General features: G+C 36.8%; 1 protein-coding gene and 1 long non-coding RNA gene across 9 annotated transcripts in view; one reads left to right on the plus strand and one right to left on the minus strand.

The window, feature by feature from the left end:
* Positions 1–20,842, minus strand: part of AFTPH (aftiphilin) — a 67,861-nt gene that overhangs the window by 29,417 nt on the left and 17,602 nt on the right. For all 8 annotated transcript variants that reach the window (XR_002800123.2, XR_011426014.1, XM_023618993.2 and 5 more), the window contains one exon: positions 8,634–10,591. Coding sequence is in view for 6 of the 8 variants with exons in the window: in XM_023618993.2 (XP_023474761.1) it covers positions 8,634–10,559 (1,926 nt within the window). In the remaining 2 variants the exon portion in view is untranslated. The remainder of the gene's footprint in view (positions 1–8,633; positions 10,592–20,842) is intronic.
* LOC111768087 (uncharacterized) lies at positions 5,526–17,321 on the plus strand. Its single transcript, XR_002800124.2, has 3 exons — positions 5,526–5,612; positions 12,288–12,322; positions 17,056–17,321. It is a non-coding gene; the product is annotated as an uncharacterized lncRNA (long non-coding RNA).

A 20,842-nucleotide genomic window follows, 5' to 3' on the forward strand; every position in this document is an offset into this window, starting at 1 on the left:
CTGGTTTTGATTAAATGGGAGCACCGCTCAGTTTTTAAACTAGTTGTAGCTGATTAACTCAGAAAAAGAAGATATAAACTGAATAGTGAGGTTGATTAACATGTTACAGTATATTTGGACTTGTATTAGATGTTCAATTCCAAAAGATATTATTTTATTACTTGGAATTAGTGGTAAAGTCAGACTGGCTGAACTCTAGTTTTCCTAGGCCGATAAGGCAGCATACAGAAAGTAAACAATATCAGCATAACCCAGTGCAGGGAAGTGAGGGCTGAAATTCAGCAAAAGACCAAAAGATGTTGTCTGAAACACAGTCAGAAACTGCAAAAGCCTGATATGGTGCATTATGATTCTTATTGAACACTTACATAGTGCTTACCATGTGTCAGGCATTAATCTACATGCTTTACAAATATGAGCTCATTTAAGTTGCATAAGAACCAGATGAAGGAGGTAACAGTAATATTATTATCCCCATTTTCTTTTATTATTTTTTTTGCTGAGGAAGATTAGCCCTGAGCTAACATCTGTTGCCAACTTTCCTTTTTTTTTGGTTTGCTTGAGGAAGATGCGCCCTGAGCTAACATCTGTCCCAGTCTTCCTCCACTTTTTATGTGGGTTGCTGCCACAGCATGGCTGATGAGTGGTGTAGGTCTGCAGCCAAGACCTGAACACGTGAACTTGGGCTGCCAAAGTGAAGTGCCCCAAACTTAACCACTATGTCATGGGCCCAGCCCCATCCCCATTTTCTAGATGAGAAAAATGGAACATTGAGAGGTTAAGTTAACTTGCCCACAGTCACATGAATATTACACGAAGAGGCCGAATCCTAACCTAGGAAGCATAGCCTCACAGTCTGTGCTCTTAATCACTATATTATGTTGTTATCAAAGCAGTTCTAAGTTTAGTTTCTAAAAATCACAGGAGCTTCGAGGGCAGGGACTATGTCTTATCTTGACTCCCCAGTACATAGGTTCCTGCATATAGTTGATACAGGAATGTTAACTAAATGCGCACTAGATTAGGGAAAAAAAAGCACTTCATTTTTATTTAAGACTGCAGGGGGCATATTTGTTTTACTTACAAACGTATATCTTATTGTAAGCCATCTAAATCCCTGTTGTACATAGGTTGGATATATTTATATAATTATAATATGTCTAAATGATAGCTGAATGCCCTTATGTACTGGTTACTATGCTTGAGGCTCTACATGTATTACTTGATGAATCTTCTAAAATAAACCCTGAATGATAATATAATTGTTTCAATATCACTGACGGAGAAACTAAAGCTCAAGCAGATTAAGATAAGCACAGTCTCACGCTGGGATGGTGCACAGTAAGGATTTGATCCAAAGTCTGACTCTAGAGCCCACTTTCTTTTCATCAAATCATGCTTTTACCCACTTTTTATGGTTTTTCAAACATTTCTAGCCATTAGATATTCATTAGATATTAGGGATTCAACTGTTAACTGCCAAGGTGGTGACTACATTTAAAAAAGCAAATTATTTCTTCTAACACTACAATTCATAGTTTTCAACAAAGCAAATTGTAAATTTTTACTGAAGAGTCAGTGCTGCACTCTGAATTAATGTGAGGGTAACAAATAAGTGTGCACTTAGCATACTTAATATTTGGCTGTGGTTAAAATAGTAACTAAATAAAATAATATCCAATTACTTGAATTTTAAACACCTTCAACTCCAAAGTTAAAGCAGAAAAATCGTCATCAGTTCTCCCTTGAATTTGGGGTTAGGAAACTGGTGACTGGTAGGGGAATACCTGTTTATATAGCTCAGTCATGTCCTTCAATTCATACAGGTATCAAATTCTATGTCCAGCAAACAGCAGCACATCTGGCCATTAAACATTTTAAGAACAGGGGGCTCTGATACATGTAGGGTTGAAAGTCAAATGCTCTTTAAGGCAAGTGTCAGACTCCCTTTTTCTTTCCTCTATTCGTGTCCGTGCTGCAAAGCCACAGCAGGAGGTCTGCTGCTTGCACAGAAGAGCACTTGTGCTCAGAAGAGATCCTAGCTGTCAAAACTATCCTGAGATGGGAAACTAGCCCAAAGCAGCAGATCTGCTATCAAAATAATTTGACAGGTGAGTACATAGTCAGAATTGGGGGTATTCCCACCCGAATTCTCATTTGTCCCCCTTTTACTTTCTGATATTCACCAAAAAATTCATTTGGCAACGATATTTCTTATACCTTTGAAGACCATTTTCCAAGAAGTTTGTTTCTGAGGTGATTCAGTAACAGCTAATATTTATTGAGCATGTATTATGTGCAAGGCACGGAGCTAAGCACTTTTACATGCACAATTTCATTTTATCTTCATAATGAGAGTTTTGAAGAAAGTACTAATACTATTCTCTAAATCTGAGGTTCAGAGAAGTGGCTAATGCAAGTCAGTGCTGAACCTGGGTCTGAATCTAGCAGCGCAACTCAGGAGCCTGGCTTTTAAGCAGCATACTATACCCCGGGCCAACTTATGCAGTAGGTGTAGCGCCTAGGGCTCACAATAATTTTAGGGGTTCGCAAAAATGTTTTAATAGCTAATATTAACATTGTCATCTTTATAGTAAGTTATAAAGTAGAATTTTAAATCTCTTTATGGGGAAAGGGCTCACAAAAGTCATATGTGGCTTTGGCTATACTACTCTCCAAAGGTACAGTGGCTTTTATAGCATCTTTCAATCTTTCCCAATTTTCTCATTTCTCATATATTACCTAATACGGAGCTTCCTAACTGGTATGCCTGAGTCACAAACAAGTTACAACTCTTCTAAAAATCCTGAAAGCTATATATGAATATATGGTGTTCCCTCTTGTGATGGGTAATTTTATGTGTCAACTTGACTGGGCCATGAGGTGCCCAGGCAACCTTTGGTCAAACATTGTTCTGGGCATGCCTTCGAAGGCGTTTCTGGATGAGATTAACGTTTGAATTGGTAGACTGAGTAAAGCAGACTGTCTTCCCTAATATGGGTAGGCCTCATCCAATCAACTGAAGACAGCTTGTGGAGTGTAGATCCTGGGACTTCTCAGCTGCCATAATTGCACGAGCCACTTCCTTATAATAAATCTTCTCTCCTTAATCCATCCTCCTGGTTCTATTTCTCTGGAGAACCCTGACTAATACACCTCTATTTCATAAATGACTACATTGGAGTATAAAAAGATTAAGTGTTGAGAGTCTCATTCAGTTTCCCAAAAGGCTGTGTAAGACCAGCACCCAGGATCCTAGATTCTGGTTCTTATGCCACTCAAACGCATAGCTCCTTCAAAGCATCTTGTACTTAAGGTAATTCCTAAAATTCCTTCAAGATATTTCTAGTTAGTTTTCCTTTCTTCCTTAGGAACAGAACTTGACTAATGTGAATAGTTTTTAATATTGATAGCATTAGTTAGGTCTTGCTCTTAAGTGGAAGTTTAGAAGAAACATAAAATCCACCGGTAACTTAACCTTCCATTTAAGAGGATACCTTATGCCTCATCACCATGAAATATTAAGTAACATATCAAGTACAATCTATAACTGTATACTTATCAATCCCCCATTTCAAGCTATATAAGAAGAGTGACCAATTGTAATATTCATCATGCTCTAAAAAGATGGTTTGCCCCCTTTGCACAATTACTGGATACATTTAATAAAGTATTTCTATCTATTTTGGAATTAAAAACTAGAATTTCAGATTTTCTGAGGGAAAAATAACAAAAGGTATTCCTATCCAAAATACTTCAAATAAGCAAAGAACTATCAGGTCAAAATCTTAATTTCTTTCTTTTTTTAAAAAATTGAGATATACTTGACATATAACATTATATTTGTTTTAAGTGTACAACAATAATGATTCAATATATGAATATAATGCAAAATGATCACCACCATAAGTCTAGTTAACATCCATCATCACACATAGTCACAAATTTTTTTTCCTGTGATGAGAACTTTTAATACCTATTCTCTTAGCAACTTTCAAATATAGTAAACAATATTACTAACTATAGTCGCCATGTCGTACATTACATCCCCAGGACTTATTTTTGTTGCTTACTTCTGTGTTCAGTCGTAAGTTGTGTTCACCCACAGAAAGGAAAACTTGCACAAATCTTAGGCAGATGATTAAATAAATGAAGGTGAAAATATAGGACTAGTTACACTCAGTTTGAGAATGCTGACTTTCTGGTGAACAAACCAATAACTTAGTCTCAAAATAACATAAGACAAAGTATTAGTGATTCTCTTCTTTTTACTCTTTGTGATACTCCTAATTTTTAAAGCTCTCAAAACAAACCTTCATCTAATAACATTTTCCCAGTAGCAGTATCAATTAGACGGCTAATAAGAAAAAATGACTCGTAGCTTCCTTTTCTATAGCCAATTAATATAAAGAGATTACTTACCATTTACCTAAATTCTCAAATAAGGTCCAGAGTAATATTTCTTAAATTTTACATAAGCTCAAGAGTTAAATGCAGTGCTTATGACATTATCTCCTTTACCATACATCTAAGAAAAAGTCATCTTGGCTATTCCAATCAAGGTTCTTTTCTGAAACATTAGCAGGTTAAAAAAAAGAAAGAAAACTGTTCAAAAAATATACATAATGGTCTTTTAGAAAAAAGGAATGCTTTAAAAGTAAGGAGCATTTTGTTTTTTGTTGTCATCATTTTGTTTTGTTTTAAATCTTAGCCCAAAAAGTGAAGAAGAGTTTTGACCTCTTCCTAATTTGTACAACAGAGATACCACTACTTGCTTTTCTTTACAATTTATAAGAATGTTAACAAAAGGATGAAATATACTGAACTCTGGGTTCTCAGAAAAAAATATTTACTGAAGGGGAAGAATACTTCTCAATAAATGGTCATGTACTTTTACATAGTCAAGGCTTTTACATCAAGGCTTGAAACCTTTGAGGTTTGCTGGACTCACATCTGAGAATTAGTTTGACTAAGAACATTTTATAAATTTGAAAGGTTTCTTCTTGGTTGACTTTTCCCTACCTAAGTAACAAATTATTGCTGTAAAGCTATAATAATTGATTGTCTCTTGAGCCAAGGAAGATTTACTTTATTCAAATGTTAAGATACCCTTTTGGTAGGCTGAAAAAAAGAAAGTACTAAAAAATATGGACCAGGGGCCAGCCCGGTGGCGTAGTGGTTAAGTGTGCACGTTCTGCTTTGGCGGCCCAGGCTTCACCGGTTTGGATCCTGGGTGCAGACATGGCACCACTTGGCAAGCCATGCTGTGGCAGGCGTCTCACATATAAACTAGAGGAAGATGGGCATGGATGTTAGCTCAGGGCCAGTCTTCCTCAGCAAAAAGAGGAGGATTGGCAGCAGTTAGCTCAGGGCTAATCTTCCTTAAAAACGTCACAATGTCACATACCAAAAATAGTGAAAAGTAGAAGAATTCTGAAATGACAACTAGAGCATTTGTCTGACTTCACAAAACAAAGAACTGTTCCCCATGTTTGTTTAATTGAATTAACTGAGCTCTGAATTCTAAAAGACTCTTACAACATTCTGTCAAAGCAGGATTTGGACAAAACCACTCAATGGCACTCTGTTCAAGACAGAATTGTTGCATCCAGGTAAAATTCAACAGGAATAAATAATTTTTAAATTTAACATTAAAAAACCTAACGTTTATTACTGTTATTAATATGTGAGGATTTCTGTGTTGTCTCCAACACTGTAGCAACTAGGAGAAATATTTTAAGAAAAATATTAATAAATCTTGGGGCTGGCCCCATGGCATAGTGGTCAAGTGTGGCACATTCTGCGTCGGCTGGGGTTAGCCAATTTGGATCTTGGGCGTGGACCTGCACTAGTGGACCACTAGTCAGCCATGTTGTGGTGTCAACCCACATACAAAGGGGAAGAAGACTGGCACAGATGTTAGCTCAGGGCTAACCTTCCTCAAGCAAAAAAAAGAAAAAAAAAAAAGAGGAAGTGTAGCAATACATGTTACCTCAGGGCTAATCTTCCTCAGGAAAAAAAATTAATAAATCTAATCATCTTCTAGAAGACTAATGTACTTTTCCAGCAGATTCTGGAAAAGGAAGAAACTGCAGGGCACAAGCCTCCTTCACAACAGCATGATAAGAACGAATGTCACTTCCAACTCAGTCACTTACTCAGCAGGGCTTAGCTATTTCCCTACCTCAACTTCCTTTCAAACTTCTCCTTCAGTGCATTCCAGCAGTTTCTCCTTTCCAACATCTATTTCCAACTTCTACTCATTTTATATAACCCATTCAACAGAAATAGAAGCCTGAGGACTGAGCCAAACAAATCTCAAGAAGTCTTAAGCCATCTTGCCACATCTATACAGTTTTTGTTTTATTTTTACAAAATAGAATCATACTACAAAATTCTTATTTTTCAGTATTTTTTTGTTCATTTTAAAGTTTACTGTCATTTTTACCTTACAAAAGTCCTCTGAAGTAGATTTTACCTCTGTTTTACAGACAACTGAGTTCAGAAGTAACCTGTCCAAAAATCAGAAAGCTTCTGCGAGGCTGAGTCAAGATTTAAACTCAGCTCTGTACGATTCCATAAAGCCTATACACTTTATTACCTCCTATATCCAGTTATCAAATTATTTGTAACTTCAATCAACTTGTGTGATGCAAAAATTTCCTTTTCGAAGTGGTCATACATTTAAAAATTCATTATTGATGTTAAAAGTTCTAAGGCTATAAATTAAAGATCATCCAATACTGGTGTCACCCTATACTCCAGTAAGATGAAACTAAATAGAGAAAGGATTAGGTCAAAACTAACAGCCTTCTCTTTGCATTATATAATTAGAACACTCCTTGTTTAAAATTGCAAGCTTCTCCCTCAATAATAAATTACTCAACAGGAATAATACATTAGCCAAACCATGTAAAAACTGAATTAGTAAATTAAGCTATTCGGACACTCATAGTCAAGTGAAAAGTGATTAGCTGGGCACACCAACTGGTAATAAGATAATTTCTACAATATCTTAATGTATCAAAGGCATCAAAGCATGATGTATAAACATTTAAATTAACACAGACTTTGGAAGTATTTCCAATTGAAAAAGGTTTGCTTAGAACAAAAGATAACTGGAGAAGTAGAGTTTGTAGATTCTGACTTTATTATAGGTACCCTTAAAGTAAGCCTGTGGACCAAGTGTTATATATATCAGTTGTCAGTGTAAAGCAATGATTTTCAAGGGAGTGCTCTCTTCCACATCCCTGGGGTTGAGGAAAGGTTAAATTTAGCACAGGGTACAACTCAGGGCTGGGAACAACCTGGATGTCAAGCTGCACCTCTAGGGGCGACTTCAGGTCAAAATCAATCTTAACGAATCTTCTCTGAAAGAGTCTGAACTAGAAAAGGATAAAGTACAGGAGCTGGGGGCAAAAATATTCTCCCTGACATACTTACTCCCTGAGAACAGTAAACATAAATGTACATTCGCAAGAAATTATAAGCAAATAAATATAGCCACGATGAGTCAACCTATGGCTGTTGCTTGTTCTAGGTCTAAACTTTAATCTGTCTTATACCCTCACCACAGGTCTTTTAGTAGCTGTTAAATTATGAGCTCCACAGCTGCTTTTTTCAAATTCTTTTTCTAACCTTCAATGCCGTATAGGCTTTAGCACAGGGTGAGGTTTCAAATTCTGCCTGCTGTCTCCTGCAATGGGAATTATACTTCAATTTCCTAGGTATTCAATAGACAAAATTAAGAGACACAATTTTCTGAAGCTTAAAAAACGCCTTCTAAATTTCAGTGTAACCTTCTTTTAAAATCACTGTAAAGGTAAAAACTGAAGGATTCACCGGAATAGTTAATTAGCTAATTAATGAATTTTTACATAAGTTGTATTTATATTCGTCAAAAAACCAAGTTTGTGAATTTCTGTAAATATTAAAGAAACTCATTGAGATATAGAAAAATCTTTTTTTCTTTTTGAGGAAAGTGCCCATCTTCCTCCACTTTATATGTGGGATGCCTGCCACAGCATGGCTTGCCAAGTGGTGCCATGTCCACACCTGGGATCTGAACCGGTGAATGCCAGGCCACCAAAGTGGAACCTGTGAACTAACCGCTGTGCCACCGGGCTGGCCCCAATATACAAAAATCTGTTTTTTAAAAGAATAATTTTTTTTCTTCTGGGAAAGATTCACCCTGAGCTAACATCTTTTGCCAATCTTCCTCTCTCTTTATTTTTCCTCCCCAAAGCCCCAGTACATAGTTGTATATTCTAGTTATAAGTCCTTCGAGTTCTGCTAATGTGAGTTGCTACCACAGAATGGCTACTGACAGACAAGTGATATGGTTCCGCACCCGGGAACTGAACCCAGGCCACTGAAGTGGAGTGTGCCAAACTTTAACCACTAGGCCATCAGGGTTGGCTCATAAAGAAAAATATTAACAGGCATTATTATAGAACTGTCTATTTAAAGTTTACCAAAGGGTGGTGAAAAATTTAATTAATCTACAAATCAGGCAAGCATCATATATCATAAAGACTCCTTCAACAGAGACCCAATTTATTTTTTGAAAAGCTGAATTAGAAGCCTCCACAGCAATTAATATGTTATACAAAATAGAGAAAATCAGTAAATACCTGAACTGAAGTGGCTGTTTCCTGTAAATGGCCACCAGCAACTGCTCCTTTGGAAGTTGCTAAAGAGACACTGTGGGTTTTGGGGGTTCCGGGAGTATCAATCTTTTCATCTGTCCTATGTGACTGCCAGGCTTCCTTTCGATGATGAGATTCGGCAGCCTGCTGGTCTCCAAAAGCAGCCCAAGAGGAACTATCTTTCTGTCCATCTTCAAATGCATTCCAATCTACAACTTGGCTAGGACCAGCTGAACTGAAGTCCGCAAAATCATCAGAGTCTTGATAAGCAGTGCAGTCATCTTGAATATTTGGCACAGAATCAAAATCTCCAAACTCACCTTCTTGCCCAATTTTCAGTTTTGAAACAGGTTCAATGCCTATCCCAGTAGACCTTCTTGCCAACTTACATCCCTCTGATAAACTATCAGAAGTCTGTTTTAGGTCTGACTCAGTAAATATAACTTCCTCTTGGCAAGAAAGAGCATTTGTATCCCCAAATTCTCCAAAGTCATCACCTGGTTCACTAAAATGTGGAAAGTGCTCTGAGGACTCTTCAAAAGTGACATCACTCATTGAATCTTGAGTACCAGCAACGAGAGATGGAGTTGTGCCACTGGCTGTGCCAAAGTCACCAAAATCATCCTCATTAGTATCATTGCAAGTCACAAAGTCGCTACTACTATCACCATTTTTTACACTTATAGAATCATCCAAAACATTTTCTTCTGTAGGATCAATGCTGGGGCTTTGGGAATCAGTAAACTTTCTACTTTCTTCTTTGGAAGAACCAACTTCATCATCAGCATCAGAAGTTTTAATAGAATCCATGCATAGGTCAGCACATTTAGAAGTAAATAAATCAAGTTTTTCCTCAGTTTCATATTGTTCTCTCCTGGCCTCTGAATTATCAGCTGAGTCTACCAAACTCCAAGCCTCTGACTGAACACTTGAATTTAAAAATTCATCCTGTTGCAGTGTTACAAGGCCTTGTTTTTCAGTACTGAAACCTCTGGTACTCATTAGGCTTATTTCTGAAACATAAACCTGATCCTCTCCATCAGTGTCTCCTTTATCTTCAAAGCTTCTACTCAAAGACAAGTCTTTTACAGAACTCAGTTCATTGACTCTATTAATTTTATTGTTTTCCTGAATGGTTAGTGCTTCTCTGTCATTTAAAACTGCACATTCAATTTCTTCTAGTTGTATCCTTTCCTTTTTGGAAAATGTGGCAAAATCTGCAAATTCCTCAGCAGGACTAGGGACACAGTCTAAATCATACTCAGTACTATGAGTGCTAAGAGGCTTTTGTCCTTCTGAATCGGCTACAGTGTCCAGATCATCTATTCCCTGAGGATTTACAGTTTCCAATACTGTAAACCCATTTGTTAGAATCTCCAGACAAGGAGGCTTTTCACCATTGCAGCTCTCTAACTGCTTGTTTTGATGAACATTCCTATCAGTTCTAAAATCTCCCGGAGAGAAACTTTCAGGTGTTCCAATGTTCTGTCTCTGCTCCTCTACTTTATTTAAATCTCCTGGACTTTCTATGCCCTCAGTGGAAGTATCTAAAGTTTTAGATGAAATTATTTCTCTGCTGGTGGTAGAAAGTAAAACATCAGACTGTCCTTTCACAGGAGGAGAAAGTTCAGCAGTGCTGTCCTTACCATTATCAGTTTTAATGGACTTAAAGCTTGTAAGGCTATCTACTTTTTCTGAGAAATCATGAATTGGCATAAAATGGTTTGAAGGTACAAACTCTTCCTTGGGACGAGTATAATCTGGTGTATCAAAATCAACAAACCCTACACCAGAAGGGCTAACTTCTGAAAACCCACCAAATTCCCCAAATTCATCGTCATCATCATCCTCAGCTCCATTGTCTAGTGGTGGTGGGGATGAAGAGTACATTCGAATGATGTCTGGCTCCATTGTTCAACTGCTTTCAAATAATTAATTTACACCTGAAAAAAAAAAAGATTTTTGTTTTGGAGAGGACATTACATATAACAAGGTCTTTCAAAATTCTCTCAAAGCTACCTCAAAACAATGCAAATTTACAGTGCTCTCTTTTGTATCTTTTAAACAAGTTTTCTCTTAGGTAGGATTACTTTACACAGCTATACTACAACGGCGAAAAACAAAAATTCTCTCTTCTAGTGTACGCTCCCAAGGGTTTTGGTAGTACACTACTGAATTTGGGGATTCCAGAAATTTTTGAATAAACACTTACAAAAGGCCATCTACAAAATTCTCTCTTGGAGCACTTGCTTGTTCTCTTAAGCTCTTTCCTGTTCATTGGGGACTCAGGGCTTGCTTTATGGATTTATATGGGTTTTTTTCAAACAAAAGACATGAAAATTTTATCTTTAATAATTGCTACAAATATTTTTCTTACTTTGCTTTTCAATGTTTGTTTCTGACCCAAGTTAATTTGTTTTAGTAGACTTTATTTTTTAGAGCAGTTTTAGAATTGCAGCAGAAGGTGTGGAGATATCCCGTATGCCCTTACCCCCATGCATGTAGAGCCCCCTTTATTATGAACATCCTCCACCAGAGTAGTACATTCGTTACAGCTGATGAACCTACACTAACACATCATTACTACTTAGTCCACAGTTTATATTAGGGTTCACTCTTGGTATACATTCTATGGGTCTGGGCAAATATATAAAGACATGTATCCACCAATATAGTGTTACACATAATTTCACTGTCCTAAAAATCCTGTGTTCCCCTATTCATCCCTCCCTCTCCCCTGCCCCTGACAACCACTGATCTTTCACTGTCTCCACAGTCTTGCCTTTTACGGAATGTCATACAGTTAGAAAATACAGTATGTAGGCCACATATTGTATGACACGCGTCTAAGGTTCCTCCATGTCTTTTCATGGCTTGATAGCTCATTTCTTTATAGGACTGAATAATATTCCACTGTCAGGATGTACCACAGCTTAGTCTTTTATAACTTTCAATTTTGAAATCATGTAGGACTCATAAGAATTTGCAAAAATAGTACAGAGTTCTCACGTATATTCCACCCAGTTTTCTCCAATAATATGGTAAATAATGATAATATGTGATCAAATGAGGAAACTGATGTCAGTACAACAGTATTAACTCAGCTACAGACCTAGTTTAGATTTCACCAGTTTTTCCTTTGTGTGTGTGCGTGTACGTAATTCTATGAAATTTTATCACATGTGCAGATTAGATTTGAGTAACCATCACAACAATCGGGATAAGAACTGCTGCAAAAACAGTTCAATAATATTCATCTATATAAAGAAACTCCTTAATAGTCACATCCTTCCCTAAACCCTAACTCTTGACAGCCACTTACCTGTTCTCCATCTTTATAATTTTGCTACTTCGTGAGTGTTACGTAAATGAAACCATACAATATGTAACCCTTGGAAGCTAGCTTTTTTCACTCAGCTTAATGCCCTTGAGATCCATCCATGTTGTTGCATGTATACACAGTTCATTCCTTTTTATTGCTAAGTAGTATTCCACTATATAGATATACCACAGTTTATTTCTCCATTCGCTCCCTGAAGGACATTTGGGTTGTTTCCTGTATCTTACAATTACAAATATAGTTGCTGTGAACATTTGTGTACAGACTGTAACATGAACTTGAATTTTCATTTCTCTAAGATAAATACCGAGGAATGTGAATCCTGGGTCACACGGTAAGTGTATGTTTAACTTGATAAGAAACTGCCAAACTGTTTGCCCAAGTTAATTTTTAAGGTGTCAAAGCAATTGATCTTTTCATTACTAATTTTCTTCATTAAGCTCTACATGATATATTTATATATTTTATAAATTACATATTAACTCTATATTATATATTAACATATATTAACTCTATAATGTATATTGTATTAACTTTATAGTATATATTAACTATCATATAAGCTTAGGATTTAATAAATATTCACTTTTATTTTCTTCTACTTTTAGTGGGGTTTTTTACATTTAATTTTTAGTATGTCTAGAACTTATTTTGGTGTATGATCTAAAGCAAGGGTCTAAGTGATTTTTTTTCCTAAATAGCCAAGCAATTATCATAATCCCATTTATTGAATAATCCTTCTCACACTCATTAGTTTATGATATCTTCTCTTCTTATATTCTTAATATTTCTAACATTCTAATTCTTAAATGGAATCTATGTCTGGGTTACTCTCTTCCTCCATACCAAACAGTCAAAAGTGCCACAAGACAGATTTAACATTAAAAGCAAAGGGAGGATTAACAACCAAAGTCCTAGAATAAAACCAGCCCATAAACAATGAATTAATACTTCCTGCAATTCAGTTGCCAAGTTAGATACATGAAGAAATTCAACCAGTTTTGCAAGTCAGTTTTGCAGATTTTTAATAAAAAAATCACTTTCTTCCAACTCTCAGAATAAAATTCAGTAAGATCTTCCAGTTTTAGGGAGAAGGTACATTAGAAACCATATAATTTAATTTGGAAATGAGGAACATGAGGCCTACTGGTGATCAACTTTCCCAAAGGTCACACAGCTGGTTAGTAGAGAATGACTTCAGAATTTTGAAAAGGATCTTTGAGGTCAATGACCGGTCAGCACTGAGAGTTATTTCAAAGAAATGAGCAAGTCATGAGAAAAGTAAAGACTACATTGTAATATATCTACTTTAAACTGTCTTCCTCACAAAATCAGCATCATAAAGAAGGAAATAACTGCTTTAGTTCTGGGATACCTTCTTTACGATGCTGCTTTAAAGAGAAAAGCAAAAAACTAGTAAAAGATACATATAAACTCTATTTTCTTCCTTTGTCTAGAGTCCTGATAACTCCTTCTAATGTTTATTGTACAGGCTAATTTGATCTCTAACAGTTTCCTTGTAATTATGAAGTTAAAAATACCCTCTGATTGTTAATGAGAGTGTGGAGAAAAGGATACTTGTACACACACACTGCTGGTGGGTGTGTAAATTGTTACAAGGCTGCCAGAAGGCAATCTGGCTATACTGTACAAAAAAAGTAAAAGAAAATGCTCTAATGGAATTATTTAACTAAATTATGCTATATCCTTAAAACAGCATACTATGTAGCCCATAATATCATGATTCCTTTTTTCCCCCATTTAAAAGCACTCATAATGATGGGAACATGTCAAAAAGACAAAAAAGACAGCTTGAAGGGGCTTCTGGTTAAATTTGGGACAATTTGAATGTCAAAATAAACATAATAATAGATTATAATACACTGAACAAAATAATAAATTATCAGTCCTTAGATATAAACATGTAAGTGACTAAGCTGAAAGTTAGATGAGGAAGAAGACATTTGCAGTTTCAAAATACCTTCCCACAGCATACTTAATTACATAAAGCATTATCATCATCATCATCATCTTTTTTTGGTGCAGAAGATTGGCCTTGAACTAACATCTGTGCCAATCTTTCTCTATTTTGTATGTGGGATGCTGCCACAGCATAGCTTGATGAGTGGTATGTAGGTCTGTGCCCAGGATCTGAACCTGTGAACCCGGGCTGCCGAGACAGAGCGTGCGAACTTAATTACTACACCACAGGGCTGGCCCAGCATACTTAACTACAAAGAGAAAAAGTGCCAAAGCCTAACATTTAATCAAGTGATCAAAGTGAACATCATTAGTAATAGGAATATAGAAATCATGCATCACCTGACAAGATGCAATGAGAAGAACATGGGATCACTTCTGGAATATTCCTGCCAAAATACATAAGCTGAATTGATTCATGAGGAAACTTCAGACAAACTCACACTGAGAGACAGTCACAAAACAACAGGCCTGTAATCTTCAAAAATATCAACGTCATGAAAGTTAAAGAGAAATTCAAGAACTGTTCCAGATTAAAGATGACTGAAGAGATATGACAAGTAAATGCAAGACTTGATTCTCACCTGGCTCCCCTTTCCATAAAAGTCATTATTGAGACAACTGTGAAACCTGAATAGAGTGCAGGGATCAGACAGCAGCAAGGTGTTGATGCTAATTTCTTGATTTTGAGGGTAGTACTGTGGTTATGTAAGAGAATGTCCTTGGTTGTAGGAAATACACAGTGAAATCTTTGGAAGAGATGGGACATCAGCTTGGTAAAAGTCTCAAATTGTTCCAGAAAAAAACTTATTTGTGGGGCTGGCCCCGTGGCCGAGTGGTTAAGTTCGCGCGCTCCGCTGCAGGCGGCCCAGTGTTTCGTTGGTTCGAATCCTGGGCGCGGACATGGCACTGCTCATCAGACCACGCTGAGGCAGCGTCCCACATGCCACAACTAGAAGAACCCACCACGAAGAATACACAACTATGTACTGGGGGGCGTTGGGGAGAAAAAGGAAAAAAATAAAATCTTTAAAAAAAAAATTTAAAAAACCAAAAAACAAAAAACAAAAAAAAAACTTATTTGTACTGAACTTGCAACTTTTTATAAGTTTGTGATCTTTTCAAAATGAAAAGTGGAAAAATTAAAAGCATTCAAGGAGATTTACGTTTGCAATTAAATATGTATGTTTTATAATTAACATCTGCTACTTATATAATAATAATGCCTCTTTTAAATTGTGGCAAAATATATATAACATAAAATTTACCATTTTAACCATTTTTAAGTGTACAGTGCAGTGGCATTAAGGATATTCACACTGTTGTGCAACCATCACCACCATTCATCTTTAGAACGTTTTTTATCTTCCAAAATATCAAAATATCTTCTGTACCCATTAAACAATAACTTCCCATTTCCCTTCTCCCTCAGCTGCTGCAAGCACCCTTCTACTTTCTGTCTCTATAAATCTCACTACTCTAAGTACCTCATATAAGCAGAATCATAGTGGCTATCCTTTTGTGACTGGCTTATTTCACTTAGCATAATGTCCTCAAGGTTCATACATGTTGTAGCATGGGTTAGAATTTGATCCTTTTTGAGGCTGAATATTATTCCATTGCAAGTCTATACTATTGTCTGTCGATGGACAGTTGGGTTGCTTCCACTTTTTGGTTATTGTGAATAATGCTGCTATGAACAGGGGTATACAACATACCCAACTGTTTTACCTTTTTATTTTGAAATAACAATAGACTTAACAGAAAGTTGCAAAAATAGTAGAGTCCTGTGCACTCTTCACCCAGCTCTCCCTAATGGGGACATCTTATACAGCTCTAGTACAATAGCAAAACTGGAAATAACCTTGTTGGTATATTACTATTAGACTACAGACTTTATTCAGTTTTCACCACTTAAAAAAACCCAAACTTGCATTCATTTGTGCTTGTGTATAGTTCTGTTCAATTTTATCCCATGTACAGATCTGTGTAACTACTACCCCTTTCAAGACACAGAACTGCCCCCACTCGCCCACCCTAGCCCTGCCCCTGGGCAACCACTAATCTGTTCTCTATCTCCATAGTTCTGTCATTTCAAGAGCTTTATGTAAATGAAATCATACAGGATGTAATTTTTTGAGGTTGACTTTCTTTCACTCAGCATAATGTCCTTAACGTCCATCCTGGTTACTGCATGTATCAATAGGTCAATCATTTTTTTTTTTTTAAAGACTGGCACCTGAGCTAACAACTGTTCCCAATCTTCTTCTTTTTTTTTTTTTTCTGCTTTATCTTCCCAAACCCCCCTGTAAATAGTTGTATATCTTAGTTGCAGGTCCTTCTAGTTGTGGGATGCGGGACGCAGTCTCAACGTAGCCTGACGAGTGGTGCCATGTCCGCACCCAGGATCCGAACCCTGGGCCGCAGCAGCGGAGGGCGCGAACTTAACCACTCGGCCACGGAGCCGGCCCCCTTTTTTATTTTCCTGCTTTCTTATAGGTCAATCATTTTTATTGCTGAGTAGTATTCCACTGTACAGATATAACAGTTTGTTCAACAATTCACCAACTGAAGGAGATACGGATTATTTTCTACATTATCATCAATAGTATATGCTACATTAATAATATATATACTAATAGTATATTTCAATAGTGTGTATATAATAAGATACTAAGAACATTTACGTACAGGTTTTTGTGCAGACCTAAGTTCTCATCCCTCTGGGATAAAAGCCCAAGAGTGTGATTACTGGGTCTTATGGCAAGTGCATGTTGTGTAAAAAACTGCCAAACTATTTTCCAGAGTTCTGTACCATTTTACATTTCCATAACACTTTATTTTTAAAGAACCATCTGTGATTTTTGTTTTAGTAGAATCGTTCATGGTTAACCTAATGCTGTTTCTAAAACTTTTCATTGTTTGAAAAATGAAATATTTTACTGGTTCAAGGCCCATTTCAAACTCAGATGTTAAGGCAAATACGAAGACCTGAATCGGGAAATTTTTAACCAAACCAACAACACAGTAAGTAGTTTTTCTTCCTGTCACACCTTGGTAAGGTACTCTCTCTCTTTTTCCGGCTAGGTGCAATAGACTCTATCAGCCTCCTAGACTATGAACATTTCCATATTTCTCAAAACTGTGTCATCTACTCATGGGAAGAACTTGGGTTGCACATTCCCCTCCAGCAGATCTGGGCTCTGGCCCAACTCACCCTTCAGAAACTCAAGAGAGTGCCACTGCTCCCAAGTTTCAGCCAAGAATGCCAACCAGCCACTGTGGAAGAGACCTGAGACTTTCCAGAAAATTTTTCTGTGTCCAGGCCAACTCAATAAAATTTGTTAATTGAAGTATTATTTGTTAATTTTTAACTGAAGTATAATTTGTATAAAGAATTTATATACAGTCATGTGCCATATAATGAGGTTTTGGTCAACAAAGGACCACATATATGATGGTGGTCCCATAACATCAGTACCACATAGCCTAGGTTTCTGGTAGGTTATACTATCTGGGTTTGTGTAGCTACACTCTATGATGTTTGTACAATGACAAAATCGCCTACCAACACATTTCTCAGAATGTATCCCTGTTGTTAAGCAACAAATGACTGTATTAAGTTTGACTTAGACAAATCCACCTTTTTTTTTTTTTTACATAGAAAATATGGACTTTAAATAGCTATTCCTTCTTCACAGGAAAAAAGAAAAGGGATAGATGAGCTACTTTAATACTGTGCCTGGCACAAAGCAACCTCAATAAATGTTTTTTCATCTTCTTAATGGACTATTTACTCCATACCACAAGGAGTCTGAAATGACTTGTCCAATTTCTTTATAACCTAAACAAGCACTCGTGTGTGCGTGTCTGTGTGTGTGTTTGTGTGTGGTGTCTGCGGGGAAGGGGGTGTGTTCACCTTGCCATTTTTATGTCTGCTTATTCTAAGACCTGTTAGAGGGGAGTAAACAAGTAATGTGGGTACCTAGGAAAGATTCAAGCCATAGTATTTACAAACAGTAGACATGAGGCTCTCATGGTTGAGCAGTAAATGGGGTATGCTACAGATAGTGAGAGCATGGAGATAGAGAATTTCAGGGGACCTCCTGTACTTTGTAGATTTGTCCATGGGAAATCATATCCTTACAGAAAGACTAGGGGACAATCAGGTGAATAACAGCAATTAAATATCAAGCCAAAGAAGACCTTCAGGGCTACTAACCATGAAAATAAAAGGGTCTTTGGTTTGGAAATTCTGGTATAAGAGGTCCAATACAGAGGGGTTAGGGTAACAATCCACAAGTCCTGCAGCAATCAGCCGTGGAACTCTGAGCCCTGTGCCAGATCAGCAGCCAGGGTGACAGAGCATATGAAGGGTGAAAGTGATCCAGTATTAATCTCTCACAAGAACAGGAACTACACTTGCTTAAGGAGTTCTAGCCTCAAGTCTGAAATGGTCATGAAAAAGAAGAGATAAGTCTGTAGTTGAAAGCTTTCGGGCCAAATGGCAAGGTAGGTCTGGGAAGGCAGAAGAATGAAAAGAGGAATGGGCCCAACTATATGGCCATTTAAAAACAGTTTCTCAAGAAGAACAAAGTTTGAGGACTTAAACTATAAGATATTAAAGCTGGTTTAAAGCTACATGGTCATGTGATAACAAAGATACCACTGCAGTGTGGTGGGGAAAGGACAGTCTTTTCAACAAATGGTGCTAGGTCAACTGGATATCCACACGGGGAAAAGTCTTTGATTCTACCTAATATCTTAGACAAAATCAACTGCAGATAGATTGTAGACCTAAATGTGAAAAGTAAAACAACTAACCTTCTAGAAGATAACGTAAGAGATTATTTTCAAGACTTTAGGAAAGGCAAAATGTTTTAAATAAGACACAGAAAGCAGTAATCATAAAAGAAAAAATTGATAAATTGGACTTCATTAAGATTAAAAACTTCTGTTCCTCAAAAGAACATTAAGAGAGTGAAAAGGCAAGCCATTGCCTGGGAAAAGATATTTGCAATACATGTAATTGTCAAAGAACTCATATCCAGAATATGTAAAGAATTCCTACAAAGCTATGAGTCAACCCAATAGAAAAATGGCCAAAATATGTGAACAGATATTTCACAAAAGAGGATACTCAAATGGCCAATAAGTATACGAAAAGTCATCAGGGAAATGTACATTAAAACCACAATAAGACACACCCGCCAGAATGGCTAAAATTAAAACAATTTTAACCATACCTACTGACAGCAAAGATGTGGAACAACTAGGATTCTCATACTTTAATGGTGGGAGAGTAAAGTGGTATACCCATTTAGAGAATTGTTAGGCAGTAGCTACTAAAGCTGTATCAGGTATATAGCCCACAAAAGTGAGTACATTTTATGCACTAAAAAGATATGAAGATATGTACAGGACTGTTCACTGAAAGACATATACAAGACTGTTCATAACAACTTCATTCTTAACTGAATATAACCCAAATGTCTACCAACAGGAAAATGGTTAAAATAAATCGTGGTATATACATACTATGGGACACATGGCAATGAAATGAATTATTATGACAAGCAACAACATGGATGACTATTACTACATAATGTGTGAAAGAAAGATAAACACACCCAAAATACATATTATATGACTCCATTTCTGTGAGGTTCAAAACAGGCAAAACTAATCCATGGTGGTAATTGAGAATAGTGGTTACCTACAGGGTAGAGTATTGACTGGAAGGGGGCATAAAAGAGCCTGCTGGATGCTAATAGTGTCAACTATCTCTTGATCTGGGGAGTGGTTAGAAGGGCAAATAACATTTGTAAAGATTCATCCTGTCGTATACTTAAGATTTTTGAGCTTCGCTCTATGAATGCTATACATCAATAAAGAACAAAAAATGTTTCTCATAAAATCAATATATTTAGATTAACAGCAATTACATTACAAGTGAATGAACACATGACCATAGTTATAAATATACTATTTTATTAAAAAAAGTTTTGCTTATTCATCCCTTGCCTTATTCTGGGATTTAAGGCAATATATGAATGTCTCAAGACGTAGCATGGTATGGGGGAAAGATCTTTGACTTGAGGTCAGATAGATCCTAGGTTCAGATTCCAGTTTCCCCACTTACTATGTGAGTTTGCCCTCTCTGAGTTTCAGTTTCCTATCTATAAAAAGGGACTAGCAGTCCCTACCTTTCAATGCTGTTGTGAGGACTACAGATAACAGACCTTCAGTACCTGGCACATTCTGTGTACTCAGTAAGTTATCAACCATCATCACATTTTAACTTTCACGAAGTCTGTACCTCAAATAATCTCCCCTTAACAAAAATCTAAGTCAATGTTTGCTGAGTTGGCACAAACATTCACATGACTCTACATATACTTTAAAAGGTCACTGAAAGAATAGGTCATTTAAGAAAAATACTACCAGGGCCGGCCCCATGGCTGAGTGGTTAAGGTTCCGTGTGCTCTGCTTCAGCGGCCTGGGTTTGCAGGTTTGGATCCCAGATGCAGACCTATTCCACTCAGCAGGCATGCTGTGGAGGTATCCCATATGCAAAACACAGGAAGACTGGCACAGATGTTAGCTCAGGGCTAATCTTCCTCAAGCAAATAAAGAGGAAGATTGGCAACAGAGGTTAGCTCAGGGCAAATCTTCCTCATCAAAAAAAAAAAAAAAAAAAACTAAAGAAAGAAAACTATTACCAACCACACTAAAGATACACAAGGTTGACTTTATTGCTAATTTCTATAACCAATCCTAGAAAATACAATATAATACCCAAGGTTGAAGGACAAAGACCATAACCTCTGAACCAATTCAAGGGACCAGTCTGTTAAAAGATGGAGGTTATGAA

This window comes from Equus caballus, chromosome 15 (genome assembly GCF_041296265.1).
Source record: "Equus caballus isolate H_3958 breed thoroughbred chromosome 15, TB-T2T, whole genome shotgun sequence".
Classification (NCBI taxonomy): Eukaryota; Metazoa; Chordata; class Mammalia; order Perissodactyla; family Equidae; genus Equus; species Equus caballus.